The sequence below is a fragment of the Rhinoraja longicauda genome, chromosome 20 (assembly GCF_053455715.1).
Source record: "Rhinoraja longicauda isolate Sanriku21f chromosome 20, sRhiLon1.1, whole genome shotgun sequence".
In the NCBI taxonomy this organism is placed as follows: domain Eukaryota; kingdom Metazoa; phylum Chordata; class Chondrichthyes; order Rajiformes; family Arhynchobatidae; genus Rhinoraja; species Rhinoraja longicauda.
This window is the reverse complement of record NC_135972.1, coordinates 31732981-31749890: the sequence shown is the minus strand read 5'-3', so window position 1 is coordinate 31749890 and position 16910 is coordinate 31732981. Positions and strand designations below refer to the sequence as shown.

Here is a 16910-nt window from a genome sequence, read left to right as displayed (position 1 = left end):
CATATTTTTCTATGCTAAATTCCCTCCTGCCTTCCCCTCATCTTCAGAGCGTCAATGTCTGATTCTTCCCTTCCTTTTTGAGATCTCTTTATCTCCATCTCAGCTGACAGTGTAGCAATTAACATCTATTATAATCCTAATGACTCCCACAGCAATCTGAACTACTCTCTGTCACGCCCTAGGACGCTATTCTATTCTTCCAGTTCCTCGTCTCTGTCGTATTTGCTCCAAAGGGGAGTATTTCCATATGTGCATTTGAAATAGGTGCCTTTGTGCTATGTGAACCATGCCTCCCCTCCATAACTCTTAACCATGCCCTTCACTCACCTCATCCACTTCCTGTGGTTCTGTGTAGGAGCAAAGAGGTCCTTCTACAGTTGTACCGGGCCCTGGTGAGACCGCACCTGGAGTACTGTGTGCAGTTTTGGTCTCCAAATTTGAGGAAGGATATTCTTGCTATGGAGGGCGTGCAGCGTAGGTTCACTAGGTTAATTCCCGGAATGGCGGGACTGTCGTATGTTGAAAGGCTGGAGCGATTGGGCTTGTATACACTGGAATTTAGAAGGATGAGGGGGGATCTTATTGAAACATATAAGATAATTAGGGGATTGGACACATTAGAGGCAGGAAACATGTTCCCAATGTTGGGGGAGTCCAGAACAAGGGGCCACAGTTTAAGAATAAAGGGTAGGCCATTTAGAACGGAGATGAGGAAGAACTTTTTCAGTCAGAGAGTGGTGAAGGTGTGGAATTCTCTGCCTCAGAAGGCAGTGGAGGCCAGTTCGTTGGATGCTTTCAAGAGAGAGCTGGATAGAGCTCTTAAGGATAGCGGAGTGAGGGGGTATGGGGAGAAGGCAGGAACGGGGTACTGATTGAGAGTGATCAGCCATGATTGCATTGAATGGCGGTGCTGGCTCGAAGGGCTGAAAGGCCTACTCCTGCACCTATTGTCTATTGTCTATTGCTCTTACCCCTACTTCTCTAGGGCAGTAGAAGTACAGAGTTCCCCTAGTCCCTCACCTTCCACCCCACTAGTCTCCATATTCAACAGAAGATTTTCTGCAATTTCCTCAACCTTCACGGAGCTTCCATCACGAGACACATCTCCTCGCCTCCCCTTTCAGCATTTCACAGGGACAGTTTGGTTGTGACTCCCTGGTCCACTTTTCCATTTCCACTAATCACCTCCTATCTTATGGCACTTCCCCTTTGGAAGCGCAGCCAATGCAACATTTATCCTTTCCACCTCTTCCCTTCCCACCACATGTACTCCCAGATAAACATCTTCACTTCTTCCATTCCTGTGCACTGCTGGTGTTTACAACAAAGTCTCCACCTGAAATTTACACAAATTGAGTGATTGCTTTGCAGAACACCAGTGTTCAGTCGAAATGTAGTGATGGAACGAACTGCAGATGCTGGTTTAAACTGAAGATAGACTCAAAAAGCCGGAGTAACTCAGCAGGTCAGGCAGCATCTCCGGAGAGATGGAATGGGTGACGTTTCGGGTCGAGATCCTTCTTCAGACTTGACTTCAAAAAAGGGTCGAGACCCGAAACGTCACCCATTCCATCTCTCCGGAGATGCTGCCTGTCCCTCTGAGTTACTCCAGCTTTTTGTGTCTATCTACCAGTGTTCAGTCCACAGGGCGAACCTGATCTTCTGCCCCTATAATTTGTCATCCCACTCCAACTTGGCCTCCTGTAAACGCACAATGAGATCCAGCACTAGTTGGAGGTGCAGCATCCGACCTCCATCTAGGCATGTTGGAGCCTCCTACACTCAATACTGAATTCTACGATTTCAGGCAACTCGATTCCTTGGTCTGCATCAATGATCCATCTGTAATCTTAGCTCAACTTGTTTCTTTGGTCCTTTTTGCTCTCTCTGGGAGTGGAGGAAATGCTCAGCTTGTCCTCCTACTCCGCACTGCAACTCCCACATGGTATTGGTTAGGGTTTATTCATCTCTGTTCCCACCTTTCCACTGCTCCCATTCACTTATTGATCAAATAACCTTGTTCACATCTGATCCCCCATGGCCACCCCAGTTGTATCCTATCCAAGGTCCCTCCCTCCACATAATCCCTAAAACGTTACCACCTCTTTTTTTGTTCTGATGAAGACCTGAAGTGTTGAATCAGTCTCTCTTCCCGCAGATGCAGCCTGATCTGCTGAGTTCTTCCAGCACTTGCTGGTTTTGTTTTAAGTACGCTCAATGTATTTGTATACTCACAGGTCTGGGTCCCATTTTTTTCCAAGGGGCACTGGTCCCAGGGCAGCGGGTGTTGAAATGACTTGGAGAGGTAAAATAAGCTCCAACCAATAATGACATTGTAGTAAAGAGCTACAAAGAAGCACACCTAAAACCAAAACACCAAGATGTATTTTACATTTATTTTCTTGGGTTAAATGTAAGATGCCACACTGCAAGCTTCTTATTAAAAATGCTTTAAATTGTTTAATCTGCAAATTATGTTGCACAATAGTTGACATATGTTTAATGCATGCACATCATTTTCCCCTTTATTGTGAATTTAGTACTTGTGAATTTCAGATTCAATGGTTCAGTTTAAGATTAAATATCCTCGACCCTGCAGCAAATAAATGTCCTTGCCTCCGGAGTTCATCTTCTACACGTTGACCTATTCTCTACAATCTTGCTGCCAAAGAATTGAAAGAGATCATACAGTTGATCCTGACCTCGTGGGAGACTGAATCCGTGAGAGTTCTTACTCCAGAGGAGCAGCGAGCTTCCTCAATAAGCTTTGTTTCTGTGGAGTCAGACCACGGGATCAGCAGACCCTATTGGGTTCTCTGATGTGGGTCTTGTGATTCCAGAGGCCACGGTGATGCGTGATTCAGGCTCCACCACTCCCCGACATTTAGATTCACGCCTTCCACAACGTTGGCAAACTGCCTGACCCAGTTCTCCGTGATACATCAAGATTACTTGCCATTCACTTCCCAGGAACCTTCCCACCTGCTAAACATTAAAAACCTGGCTGGCATGCAGGCTGGAAACGTCTTCAACTAAAAATTAAAAAGCAGCAGCAGCAATGAATTTTTGCAGCACTTTTATTTTTCTGTGTTTCTCATCTAAGAATATAATGATTGGTGCCCTTCATAGAGTCATACAGCACTTAAAACAGGCCCTTCGGCCCAACTGGTCTATGTCAACCAGGTTATATAACTGGGCTAATCCCATTAGCCTGCATATAACTTTACAGTTGATGCTTTGACTGAGATGAATGTTCTTGTTCCAAATCAGCTTTGTTTTATATAACAATTGTTTTGTGTTCCACAGTGTGCCAAGGTTTTCCTCACATCAAAGAATAAATTAGCAAAACAGTGGATGGTATTTTCCATACCAACTCTCAGGAAATTTGGTACTTTGACAGACAAAACATAATTGGCCTGATTCATCCACCAGAAATTGTTAGAAAGGGACAGTACTTGTAGACAATATTGTTTAAGGAGCCTTAGAGTCATAACCTGTGACTTCTAATTTCGGCAGATTTATTTTTTATTAGACCTGAAATGCAGGACACAAAACTTTATTTTCCTGAAACAAAACTGCTTCCAGCTATTACTTCATTGCTGCAATTTGTAGGCTTTGTTTTTTACCATTTGAATATTCACAGTGGGAGGCTAAAGTTGTATTCACGCTGTTAGCTCATTTTTCCAGTGACCTGTCCCATGACAACTATACACAATCGCCTCTTATGAACTTTGTACAATAAGCTGGCTGCAAAACCCAACCTTAGGAAGTGAACAAGTTGGCTTGAATTAAAGTTTTGAATGATCTGTAATTGTGAGCAATTTTGAACATTACTGTTTCATCGAACTACCATCGAGGGCACATGCCATGAATGAAAGATGTGGTGCCTGACTTCCATGAACTGCTGAATACACCAATATATGCTAGAATGGTTTAAAACACTTCAGCCTGAATTACTCCTTTCATTTACTGAAGAAAGAACTTCTGTCTATTCACAGATGAAATAGAATATATTTCCTGAAAGATTTCCGCGGGCATTGTCAACGCATGTTTAGAGAATTTACACAGAAAAGAAAAAAGCATTTGTTTAAAATTCAACGTACAATGCAGCTTGAAAATCCTATTCCACCCAGCTTTGGGCTGATGTAATTCCACACACCAATACTGCCTCGCCTGATTCTCTGACCGACTGCAAGTTCCAGGAAGAAGAGTGGGATCCCAATGATAAGCAGCAAAATCAAATAGGGCACAAGATAGGCACCTGCAGGGAAAACATGGTGTGAAAACCTGCCACTGATATATTTTGAGCAATTTCGTTATATTATAACTCATAAAAAACAACAAACATATTTAGGAAATACGTCAACTTGGATTTATTAAATGTCAGACATTGGGTTTGAATTGATGGCAATTAGGATCAAATATTTCACTTCACAAATGTGGTTTCCACAATCTGAAATATATTTGAATTTAACGCACTCCTATTCAATGTGGCACACAATAACTTATCTGCTCCTTCGTGAATATTTGCATACAATTCCATCATGTGCAAATAAGCCTCAGAATGCAGAGCAAAGAAATGAAATAATTACTCTTCACTATAGGATGTGATGTTCATGATATCGCATGTTTAGCAGTCAACATAAAACTTTAGGCTCAATTAAATTGTCAGAGAAGGCTGCAGTTAAGAATGAGCCTTGTATGCAGACAGCGATTCTCCAAACCATTAAGAAATCGCTAATTTTAATGTTAAGGTCATTCTCGTATTCTAAATTTGAAACACATCGTGGCACTGGTAATTGTAAGGTTTTGGTAACTAGAGTTATTTTTCCCAATCAAATCTTGTCTCCTTTAAGGGGAGCACAGATTTATTATCCTATCTATTTATTACTTATAAAGTGTATTGTATAGTTATTAGTATATTGGCAACTTACCTCCACCATTTTTTTGACATAAGTATGGGAATCTCCATACATTGCCTAAACCAACTGAGAAGCCAACCTGGGCCAGAATGTACTGAAGTTTGTTATTCCAGGCAGGCCTTTCATCTTCAGTATCAGATCCTTCTTCAATGTCCACATCTTTGTCAGTCTGCGAATCGTCGACGTACAATGTACTCTTCTTAAACTGGTTATCATTCATGTCCTCATTGGAAAGAAGATCTTTGACGGACTCTGTGACATCTTCATCCAGTTCTCTCTTCGCAACTTTGCTATTTTTCGGCATTGGAAAAAACTAGACTACAAATTCTGAAACAACCGACAAATGTCGAGCAGTACTCCCAGTCAAGAATAATTAAATGTCAGGCAAATAAGGGAGGATCTCAATAAACAAATTACCGACGGCCTCAGGTGAATTTTTGGTGAGTCTGATAGAATATTCCACACTGTAAATCTGTTGGGAAAAGAACATTTACATTTTGGTCACCAATGTTTCAGGCAGTAGTTGAGAAGGCATTTTAAAGGTTTGTCATTAACGTATCACAGAACATAGAACATAGAACACAACAGAAGCAGGCACTGCGACCCACTATTTCTACGTGGAATATGATACCAAATTAAACTAATCTCCTCTGCCTGCTTGTGGTCCATATCCCTCTATTTCCCTGCCCATCCAGATACCTCAGTTTAGTTTCTCATCACATGTACCGAGCGAGGTACTGTGAAAACTGTTTGTATTCCCAAATCTAAGACTCATAATTCATTTGTCTTCTTGCTTCTTATTATTGATGAAGTCTGGCTGCAAAGTCGAAACACTCTTTCCCAGCGTTGTGTTTGAAATGTTCAAAGAGGGGACACAAATCCCCTTTGATGATGAGCAGAGGGGTGAGGGCACTGGGAAATAAATTAACGGCAGTGGACCAAAAGCAAGTTTAAAACATGCGAATGTGTGGACAGGGTATGATTTAGAGAGTGTTATGAATCCCAGGAGGACTGCCGAATGTTCCACTCTGAATGGCCGACTGTGGCAAAGTAGGTAAAGGATTGGAAAATGCACTGGGTTTTATGGTTAGAAGACATTGCTCAGAGAGTCATTGAGTCATAGAGTCTCTTGTCTATTGGATAGGAGATTTACAGTGTGGAGACAGGCCCTTCTGCCCAACGCCCACACTGGTCCCAGTTACACTAGTCCCAAATCTAAAACTCATGATTCATTTGTCTTCTTGCTTCTAATTATTGATGAAGACTGGCTGCAAAGTCAAAACACGGTGGCGCAGCGGTAGAGTTGCTGCCTTACAGTGAATGCAGCGCCGGAGACCCGGGTTCGATCCCGACTACGGGTGCTGTCTGTACGGAGTTTGTACGTTCTCCCCGTGACCTGCGTGGGTTTTCTCCGAGATCTTCGGTTTCCTCCCACACTCCAAAGACGTACAGGTTTCTAGGTTAATTGGCTTGGTAAATGTAAAAATTGTCCCTAGAGGGTGTAAGATAGTGTTAATGTGTGGGGTTGGTCGGCGCGGACCCGGTGGGCCAAAAGGGCCTGTTTCCGCACTGTATCTCTAAACTAAACTAAACTCTAAACTAAACCTGCCCGCGTTTGGTCCATATCCCTCCAAACCTGTCCTGTCCATGTGCCTGCTTAATTGTTTCTTAAATGATGGGATAGTTCCTGCCTCAACTACCTTCTCTGGCAGCTTGTTCCATACCGCCACCACCCTTTCTGTGAAAAAGTTACCCCCCAGATTCCAATGAAATCCTTTCCCCTTCACCTTAAAGCTATGTCCTTGATTCACCTACTCTGGGCAAGAGACTCTGCTCATTTTGAGTGGGACAAGTTTATTGGATGTTCTAATGATAAGGTCTACAAAGTAAATATACCAAGAATTAGTGAGCCATCTGAGTTTGTCATGGATGGATGTAAATATCAAAAGAATGTGATGGGTCACAGTAATTGAGTTGCTGTGTAGCTTGTAAGTTATCAAATGCTGCTAGTAAGGAACATTTTAAAAGTTTAATCCAGATACGATGAGGGTGAATGAGAATTAGATGCATATTTGCAAATGGTAGGCCATTTAGAACGGAGATGAGGAAAAACTTTTTCAGTCAGAGAGTTGTGAATCTGTGGAGTTCTCTGCCTCATAAGGCAGTGGAGGCCAATTCTCTGAATGCATCCAAGAGAGAGCTAGATAGAGCTCTTAAGGATAGCGGAGTCAGGGGGTATGGGGAGAAGGCAGGAATGGGGTACTGATTCCTGATCAGCCATGATCAGCCATGATCACATTGAATGGCGGTGCTGGCTCGAAAGGCCGAATGGCCTACTCCTGCACCTATTGTCTATTGTCTATTGGATAGGAGATTTTCATTCTGCAGATGAATACCAAATGTATTTAAGGGCAGATCAGGGCAAGTGCTGAAATAATCAAATTGGGTTAGATATATGGTAGCTATCTCCAACCTTCTGTAACGTATCTGTTTTGTATAGATGTGCTATAGGGATACAAAATATAACTGCCAAAGTAAATGGATTATCACATGAGATTACTTTCTGGTTTAGGAGCTATGTGAGAAAAGAAGCATTAGTGCAAGTTGCTGAGGTCAACAAAGTTTACAATCGTAACAATTGAAGACAGAGTATAAGGGCTGTCTTATCTAAGACTGCAGGAGTGAAATAAGAAGTTCTGGGCAAATTAGATCAAAGTAACCAAACAAAAATAAACTCGCTAAATCAGTGAATTATTTGAACAGTTCTCTGCAGGGAACTTCTTCATATTTTGAGAGATAAATGTATAACACATGTCATTTTCACATGCATCTGAAGGGTGAGATTCTGGTGATTTTATTAAGTCAAGGGCATTTACAAAGGTGTGGAGTAATGAAGGTTCCTATTGCCAAGTCACTAATTTCCTTTATTGTTAAATTAGCAAGGTGTGGTCTGAGTACTCTCTGTGGCTTTTAAGATACATACTTCCCACGGAAATACAAATCTATAGGAAATGTAAATTTATCGACATGATAAAAAAATATATTATAGCATAAAAGATATTAATATTGCTAATGGCAACATTTTATATTTCATTGACAGCTAATTAATAATTTTGTTTTGGTGCTTGTGACAAAAATGTAAAAAAGAAATCCCATTTGAGCCGTACCTACCCAACATTGCTACCCGACTTGCCTATTCAAAATGATATGGTGGTCCTTGGAATTGGATTGAAATGGATTTCATGGAGATATCATCACTTCAAACTCATGTCTGAGTTCTTAATTCATTTTCAACTGGGACTAATGAGAAACAGTCAACATGAAGCATGATTGAGGAAATGTGATTAAAAATCTACTAATGTTATTCAGTGTCAATTGTATTATTGAAGTAAAACAGCTTGCTACAATATACTGCCCAGAAACCCCTAAATGTAAAACAAATTGATATGGTTAAAACAGGAATGGGTATCAATTTCAAATTTAATAGCATTAATGCATACGTGGAATTGTGATTTAAAAGATAAGGAACTCCACTGGCTAACAAGATGGTGTATTGGGATTGATGTACCCAATGTTCCAATAGTGTTCCTTGTTCCTATGCTTCACTTGGTGGGAAATCATTACTCTCATGTTAGTGGTAGCAAATTATTTGATCTAGCAGTGTTTACAAAAAGTGATTGTGTGAAGAGATTGTGGCCTTACACAAACAATTCCGACCAATAACACTTATTTTAATCATGTTCTTCCATCAATCCAACTCAAACATAGTTTTAAACAAAGTCTAAATTTGCATGAAGATTATCACTCTCTGTACTTTCAGGTTCAGAACACATGAAATATTTAAAGTTAAGTTTTGTCAACACATACGAAGTCACTAACTGTGATTGTACTTGTATTTTTACATTCAGCTCCACAAAAGCCACTGTCGGTGATTGCAGAGAAAGGCTTGTAAATAGTGTGTCGTTAGCTTTATCAACCAAAGGCAAGTCATGATGAAAATGATCTCCTAGCAGAAGATCATAAGATGATCCGATTAAGGTTCATAGTTTATCAGAGTTTTAGTACCGTTAATACATAAAAACATTTCCATTGGATGCGGAGTCAATTAACAGAAGATACAAATTTTAGATTCTTATCAAAGCCTTGAATATTTTTTATTTGTGTGGGTGGATACTGAAAAATACAATGCCCTAACAGAGTGTACATTATCATATCATATCATATCATATATATACAGCCGGAAACAGGCCTTTTCGGCCCACCAAGTCCGTGCCGCCCAGCGATCCCCGTACATTAACACTATCCTACACCCACTAGGGACAATTTTTACATTTACCCAGCCAATTAACCTACATACCTGTACGTCTTTGGAGTGTGGGAGGAAACCGAAGATCTCGGAGAAAACCCACGCAGGTCACGGGGAGAACGTACAAACTCCTTACAGTTCAGCACCCGTAGTCAGGATCGAACCTGAGTCTCCGGCGCTGCATTCGCAATTTTTCTTCTTTATCTTACTTGTAAGAGCCTTGAGATATTTCAGTGCATTAAAAAATGACTTTCTAAAAGCAAGGTACTGTTGTAATTATCCCTTACATATACTATTCTCATTTATGATTTCAATTAGTTTGGCATCACACGAAAATAGGGTGGTAAAAATGTATTTTGGCCTTCATCAGTCAAGGTATTGAGTATAGAAGTTGGGACATTATGTTAGAGTTCTTCAAGGCATTGGTGGGGTCACATTTGGAGTATTTTGTTCAGCTTTGGTCACTGTGCTATAGGAAGGATATCATTGAGCTGGAAAGAGTGCAGAGAAGATTTACAAGGATATTGCCAGTGGGGCTAATCTACAGGGAGATGTTGAGCAGGCTACGTTTTAGGCTAGCACAGGAGGCTGAGTGAGTGAGGTCTGATCTTATAGAGGTGTATAAAATCATAGGTAGACACAAAATGCTGGAGTAACTCAGTGGGTCAGGCAGCATCTCGGGGTGGAAGGAATGGGTGATGTTTTGGGTCGAGACCCTTCTTCAGACAGAGGGTATAAAATCATGAGGGGAATAGATATGTTGAATGCACAGTCTTTTACCCAGGTAAGGGAATTAAAAAACAGAGGACATTATGTATAACACGAGAAGGCAAGATAGGACGCTAAGGGGCAACTTAGTGGGTGATGGATACATGGAACGAACTGCCAGAGGAAATAGTTGCTGCAGGTATTATAACAGCATTTAAAAGACACTTGGACAGGTACATGGATAAGAAAGGTTTAGAGGGATATGGGCCATACGTGGACAAATGGGACTAGCTTGGATGGGGCATCATGGGCATCATGGTCGGCATGGACAAGTTGGACTGAAGGGCCTGTTTGCATGCGGTATGACTCTTTGACATGACATAGAAACATAGAAACTGGAGTGCAGGAGGACATGGCATTTATGACATTCAGTTGAAGTAGGAGGAAGACTAGAGGTCCACTAATAAGGACCAACTTCTGCATGGAACAATTGAACGTTGTTAATCTCCCAAATCCATACAATTTCTCTGGCTTTCCTGACATGGATGCAAAGTTATTTCCAAATAGTATGCTTGTAAATATGTACAGATATAGAGACAACTAAGGATTCACATATAAGGATTCGATAAGGGCAGGACATAGACATTAGATTGTTACAACTAAGAAATTATGTATCTTTGCTTTATAAGTGGAGCTGTGGTATGCATGGAATTTAATGCAGAAAAATGTGAGGTGTTGCATTTTGGGAAGTCTAACATGGGCAGGACCTACACAGTGAATGGTAGGGCCCTGGGTAGTGTTGTAGAGCAGAGGGATCTAGGAGTAGAGTTGCATAGCTCCCTGAAGATGGAGTCGCAGGTAGATCGGGTGGTCAAAAAGGCTTTTGGCACATTGGCCTTCATGAGCCAGAGTATTGAGTATAGATGTTGGGAGGTGTATAGTGCAAGAAGGAACTGCAGATGCTGGTTTAAACCAATGTTGGGAGGTCATGTTGCAGTTGTATAAAACGTTGGTGAGGCCACACTTTGAGTATTGTGTTCAGTTCTGGGTACTGTGTTATAGGACAGATGTTGTCAAGCTGGAAAGGGTACAGAGAAGAATTACGAGGATGTTGCCAGGATTAGAGGGTCTCAGCTATGGGCAGAGGTTGAGTAGGCTGGGACTCAATTCCTTGGAGTGCAGGAGGATGAGGGTGATCTTATAGAGGTTTTATAAGATCATGAGATAAATAGATTGGTGAATTGAGGACCAGAGGATATAGGTTTAAGGTGAAGGGGAAAAGATTTAATAGGAATCTGAGGGATAACCTTTTCACACAAATGGTGGTGGATGTATGGAACAAGCTGCCAGAGGAGGTAGTTGAGGCAGGGACTATCCCAACATTTAAGAAGCAGTTAGAGAGGTACATGGATAGCTCAGGTTTGGAGGCATATGGACCATACGCAGACAGGTGGGACTAGTGTAGCTGGGACATGTTGGCCATGGTGGGCAAGTTGGGCTGAAGGGCCTGCTTCCATACAGCATCACTCTAAAGCACTAAAGCATGGAGGTAATGATAAATTATTAAAAAATATTGATTAGGGCTCATCTGAAATACTGTGCACAGTTCAGGGAATCACACATGGGATGATGTTAAGGGCTTGATAAGAGAATTGGGGAGATTTTCCACAATGGTGAACGAGACACCTCTGTGAACAAGCAAAGCAGAGGAGGTTCACATGGAGACCATAGTATTTTTGATAAGAATGCAAAATGTTTCTGCTGGCAAGAAAGTTGGTATCAATGGACACAGATTTAAGATAACTGGCAAAATATTCAGGGAGAATTTATGAGAATTCTTTAAGCGACAAATTGTACGATCTGGCACATTATCTCCCTGAAAGGATACTAGAGTATATCAAAATGGAGAAGATACAGGGCGACCGGAAAACAGCAGGGGACTGGGACAAGTTGGCCAACTCCTTCAGTCAGTGAAACAGTGGCCTTACTGACCTCCTTCTGTGCTCTGTGGTAGTATGAGAGTGACCTATTTCTTTTCTACAGACTAAATAGAAACACCACTATCCCTCAAATAGGACTTTCACTGAAAAACAATACCCTCATTACTTCATGTAAAATATAAGGCTTTCATTTATAAACAGTCGGAACGTGATTTCAATGAGCATCTATAGATATTTCAACCCCAAAGGGTAAAAGAGAATGGAAAACTCTGGCCCAGAAAAACGGCCAGAGTAATGGATTTATTGGTGATAGTTCTCAAATATCACCCCCCCCCCCACCCTCCCCTCCTCAGCCCCTCCCCCCTCCCCCCTCCCACCCTCCCCCACCACCCTCCCCCCCTCGCCCACTATCCCCCCCCCCTCCCACCCTCAGCCCCCTCCCACCCTCCCAGCCCCCGAGCTGCATCAAACCTCCACTAATATAACATCCTAAAATAACTGGCTAAATTTTTAGATAAACCTTATTTCCAAATAATATGTGCTTGAGATAAACTTCTGTTGAAGACAGCAGTCAAATATCTATCAGTGTGGGCCTGTAGAGAATGTGGGACATTATCGGAAAATGTTCACTATAATTTACTTACAAGTCACCGCTTAAACACACAGAATCTTTAACCTGTAACTGGCAATATGTTCAATATTAATTCACTAAAACTCGACAAACAACCCATGCATTCAGTACGTTTGCCTTTGCAAGCTTAGTTGCACCAGTTATTAAGACGTACACAAGTCAGAACGTGTAATCTGGTAATTTCGAGTTGTAAACACCGGCTTGTATACACTGGAATTTGAAGGATGAGAGGGGATCTTATCGAAACATATAAGATTATTAAGGGGTTGGACACGATAGAGGCAGGAAACATGTTCCCAATGTTGGGGGAGTCCAGAACCAGGGGCCACAGTTTAAGAATAAGGGGTAGGCCATTTAGAACGGAGATGAGGAAAAACATTTTCAGTCAGAGAGTTGTGAATCTGTGGAATTCTCTGCCTCAGAAGGCAGTGGAGGCCAATTCTCTGAATGCATTCAAGAGAGAGCTAGATAGAGCTCTTAAGGATAGCGGAGTCAGGGGGTATGGGGAGAAGGCAGGAACGGGGTACTAATTGAGAATGATCAGCCATGCACACATTGAATTGCGGTGCTGGCTCGAAGGGCCGAATGGCCTACTCCTGCACCTATTGTCTATTGTCTATTGTCTAAAATAGTTGGAAACTACCAATCGACCTACAGACTTGCTCTACTGGTTAGGCAAATTGTTTAATCTCACACTCTGGCAATTTAGTATTCTACCTCTCGATACTGGAAACTGCTGAAACACCTGAGCAGACCAATATTTGAAAACCGAAGATAGACACAAAATGCTGGAGTCAGTCGTCGGGACAGGCAGTCTCTGGAGAGAAGGAACGGGTGACTCTTCTTCAGACTGATGACAGAGAATTGAACAGGACCTTGATAAAGTCCTATTTAAAGAGGCGCCTTTTATGGCAGAGAACGTATAGGTTTAGCAAGACCAAGAATCTTACTCGACCAAGAATCAATGTCCATCACGCCGGGAAACTTAGGCCATTGTTACAATTGCAGCGGGGTTTTTTTCTTGGTTTTGTTGTGTCTGCTGCAATTTCAAGGAGCGATCAGATCTGCAACATGCACTTCCAGCAGATCAATGGCTCCAGCGAGGAGCGGGCCAGCCCGTCACAGCAGTGCCCAACGGTGCACAGAGCTGCTCTGTAGAATTGAAATGGAGAGAGCTGCGAAACCCTCCCAGGCACTGCAACGGATGGATGGATGGATGGGTGGATGGGTGGACGGATGGGTGGGTGGGTGGACGGATGGGTGGACGGGTGGGTGGACGGATGGGTGGACGGATGGGTGGACGGATGGGTGGATGGATGGGTGGATGGATGGATGGACGGGTGGATTGAAGGATGGATGGATGGGTGGACGGGTGGATTGAAGGATGGATGGATGGGTGAACGGACGGGTGGACGGATGGGTGGATGGATGGATGGGTGGATGGACGGATGGGTGGGTGGACGGATGGGTGGGTGGACGGATGGGTGGACGGATGGGTGGGTGGATGGACGGGTGGGTGGACGGATGGGTGGGTGGACGGATGGGTGGACGGATGGGTGGACGGGTGGGTGGGTGGACGGATGGGTGGACGGGTGGGTGGACGGATGGGTGGACGGATGGATGGGTGGACGGATGGGTGGACGGATGGGTGGGTGGATGGATGGACGGGTGGATTGAAGGATGGATGGATGGGTGGACGGACGGGTGGATGGATGGGTGGACGGACGGGTGGACGGATGGATGGATGGGTGGATGGATGGATGGGTGGATGGATGGACGGATGGATGGCCGTGGCATGTGCAGGGCACATTCAGGCAGTCATCGTCTTCAATATTTTGCATGAGTGGAGGGGTCTGCGCTGGTACACAACATGCCCTTCGTCGGACGCCCCTACATTCGCGTCCACGCACTAAAACCCGTCTGAAACCTTCGACCTTGAGCGAGGATTGGCAATCCTTTAAGAGCCCGCACAGACTGGTGATCGGAGCCGGTCACGGGCGTCCTAGACTCACGGGAGGCAGGGAGGGAGGGAGGGAGGGAGGGGATCTCGCCGGGCGATGCCCACCGATCTCCGGACAGCGTGGACAAGTGTGGTCGGGGGGGAGGGTGAGGGTGAGGGTCGCGCCCATCGCTGGGGGGCTGCTGGAATAACCTTGGCCAAATACACCACCTTGCGCAAAGCGAGCCCGCCTTACGCAGACTACAGCAGATAGACAGGACAACCAGACCCCAGCAGCTAATACAACGCCGCCGTCTGTGCCCGTCCGCCCGCCCGCCCACCCACCACCTCTCCTCTCCTCTCCTCTCCGGCTGTGTGCATTTCTTTGTACGCGCATTTGTGAATTTAATCCTTGTTGGGGGTGTGGATTTAAAAAAGAAAAATGTTTCCATTTTTACTCACCTATGTAAGCGTGTGTGTGTGTGTGTGTGTGTGTGTGTGTGTGTGGGGGGGGGGGGTTATCCAAGGGTTTATTTACATGGTTGTAATACCTCTGAGTAAGTGTGTTGCATCGGTGGATTACTGTGTCTACTTGGGATTACTAATCTATTTATGGATTGTGTGTACTAGTTTGTAATATTTATGTATCTGCGGCAGCGCATTAGTATGGGTTTGTCTGTGTCTTAGCGTGTGCGTGAATCTATCTGTGTGTGTGTGTGTGTGTGTGTGTGTGTGTATTCACAAAGGCGTGGGTGTGTGTGTGTGTGTGTGTGTGTGTTAGAATGGCTGTGCATGTGTTGAGTGTCTGTGCAGTTTGTATCTTATGCACAATGAAGGCGACAGAGGACAGAGGAGACAAACCAGCCACTATCAATTTGCGTACAACTGCAAACAAGCACAGGAACCTGCACGGTAGCAATCAATCCCCCCCTCGCCATCATCTCTGCTGCTTTACCAGACGATCCAAAAATAAAACACTGATGCAATAAAAAAGGATAGATTCCCCCCCCACCCCCATCCCCTCCTCTCATCCCCCACCCATCCCATCCCATCCCATCCCCACCCACCCCCATCCCCTACCGAGAAGAATGCCTTTTTTTTTAGCCTTTTCATCCAATAAATCGAAACACTGCAGTTTGCAGTTCAATACAAATGCCCTGAAACCTGGCTCCTCGCAGTCTCTCCCCACCATTTCCTTCACCGATGTCAAATACTAACATCAATTCAAATAAACCGACTCGTCGCCGCTCACCAAAGCGTAATCTACCCTACTTATTGATCGTTTCGAAATTGTATCTGTCCTCCTTACAAAATAGAACACACGTTTTTTTTTTTGTCTCTTTATGTTTTGTTTTTTAAATTGCGCATGGTCCTACCTTTTTTTCCTTTGGAGGGGAGGGGGGGGGGGGGGGGGGAAGAAGAACTTGAATAGAAACGAGGAGCGTCCTCTGACCGTCGCTGGATGATCTGAATCACTCACGGTGCTCCTGGAGTGAAGAGGCGGCTTTCATCTGATGAGAGGCTGGAGTGCACTCACAGAGGACCACACCTTCACTAAACTCCAACCCTCCAACGTGACGCCAGCCATCGCCATGCACTTAAAGGGGAATGCTTTCAAAACTGACTTTCCACTGCCCTCAGCCCCCTAATCATTTCCCAATAGTCTCCCGCAAAGACTTCCTCGCCGCATCGGTCACCACTCCTGTCCCCTGTCCATTGCGTGCAGAGGCTCGACGAGGTCTTCGCTGACATTGGGCACACGGTTGAGATTGGACGGTGGCAGCTTGCTACTTAATTTGGCAAGTTTTGATTAAAATATGAGGGCGGACTCATTTCCCAGAACATCGAGTTTCAACTGATATCCTAATCTCAACAACACTTTTGCTTTGAATTTGCAAATGTTCAAATTGACTACTGCCATTATACTGAAAGATGTTTTTCTTACAAATCAGGGAAAGTGGGAGTTTTCTAACGGAAATCCTACTGTATTCAATGGATATGCTAAAGGGAGATATGCTTCTCCAGAACCAGGGGGTCGCAGTCTAAGAATAAAGGGGAGGCCATTTAAAACTGAGGCGAGAAGAAACATTTTCACCCAGAGAGTTGTGAATTTGTGGAATTCTCTGCCACAGAAGGCAGTGGAAGCCAATTCACTGGATGAATTTAAAAGAGAGTTAGATAGAGCTCTAGGGGCTAGTGGAATCGAGGGATATGGGGAGAAGACAGGCACAGGTTACTGATTGTAGATGATCAGCCATGATCACAATGAATGGCGGTGCTGGCTCGAAGGGCCAAATGGCCTCCTCCTGCGCCTATTTTCTATGTTTCTAACATGAAACCTAAGTTAATCAGGGAGTATCAGACCTGTTAAATCTGCCCAGGATACCACATCCACCAAGATCTATCGGCAAGCTGGACTTTGACACACATGTGCCCCCTGAGCAATTTTTCATTTGAGTGCCCT

General features: G+C 43.8%; 1 protein-coding gene across 4 annotated transcripts in view; it reads right to left on the bottom strand.

The window, feature by feature from the left end:
* Positions 1–16151, bottom strand: part of slc6a15 (solute carrier family 6 member 15) — a 41630-nt gene extending 25479 nt beyond the window's left edge. The window contains exons 1-4 of one of the 4 annotated variants that reach the window (XM_078417362.1): positions 15823–16151; positions 4935–5394; positions 4104–4261; positions 2236–2362 (exon numbers count right to left, since the gene is read on the bottom strand). In XM_078417362.1, the coding sequence (XP_078273488.1) occupies positions 2236–2362; positions 4104–4261; positions 4935–5226 (577 nt within the window). In that variant the 5' untranslated portion in view covers positions 5227–5394; positions 15823–16151. Of the gene's footprint in view, positions 1–2235; positions 2363–4103; positions 4262–4934; positions 5395–15635; positions 15659–15698; positions 15720–15822 lie in introns of those variants that run through there. The other 3 variants (XM_078417363.1, XM_078417365.1, XM_078417364.1) reach the window with 3 other exon arrangements.
* Between the last annotated feature and the right edge of the window lie 759 nt (positions 16152–16910).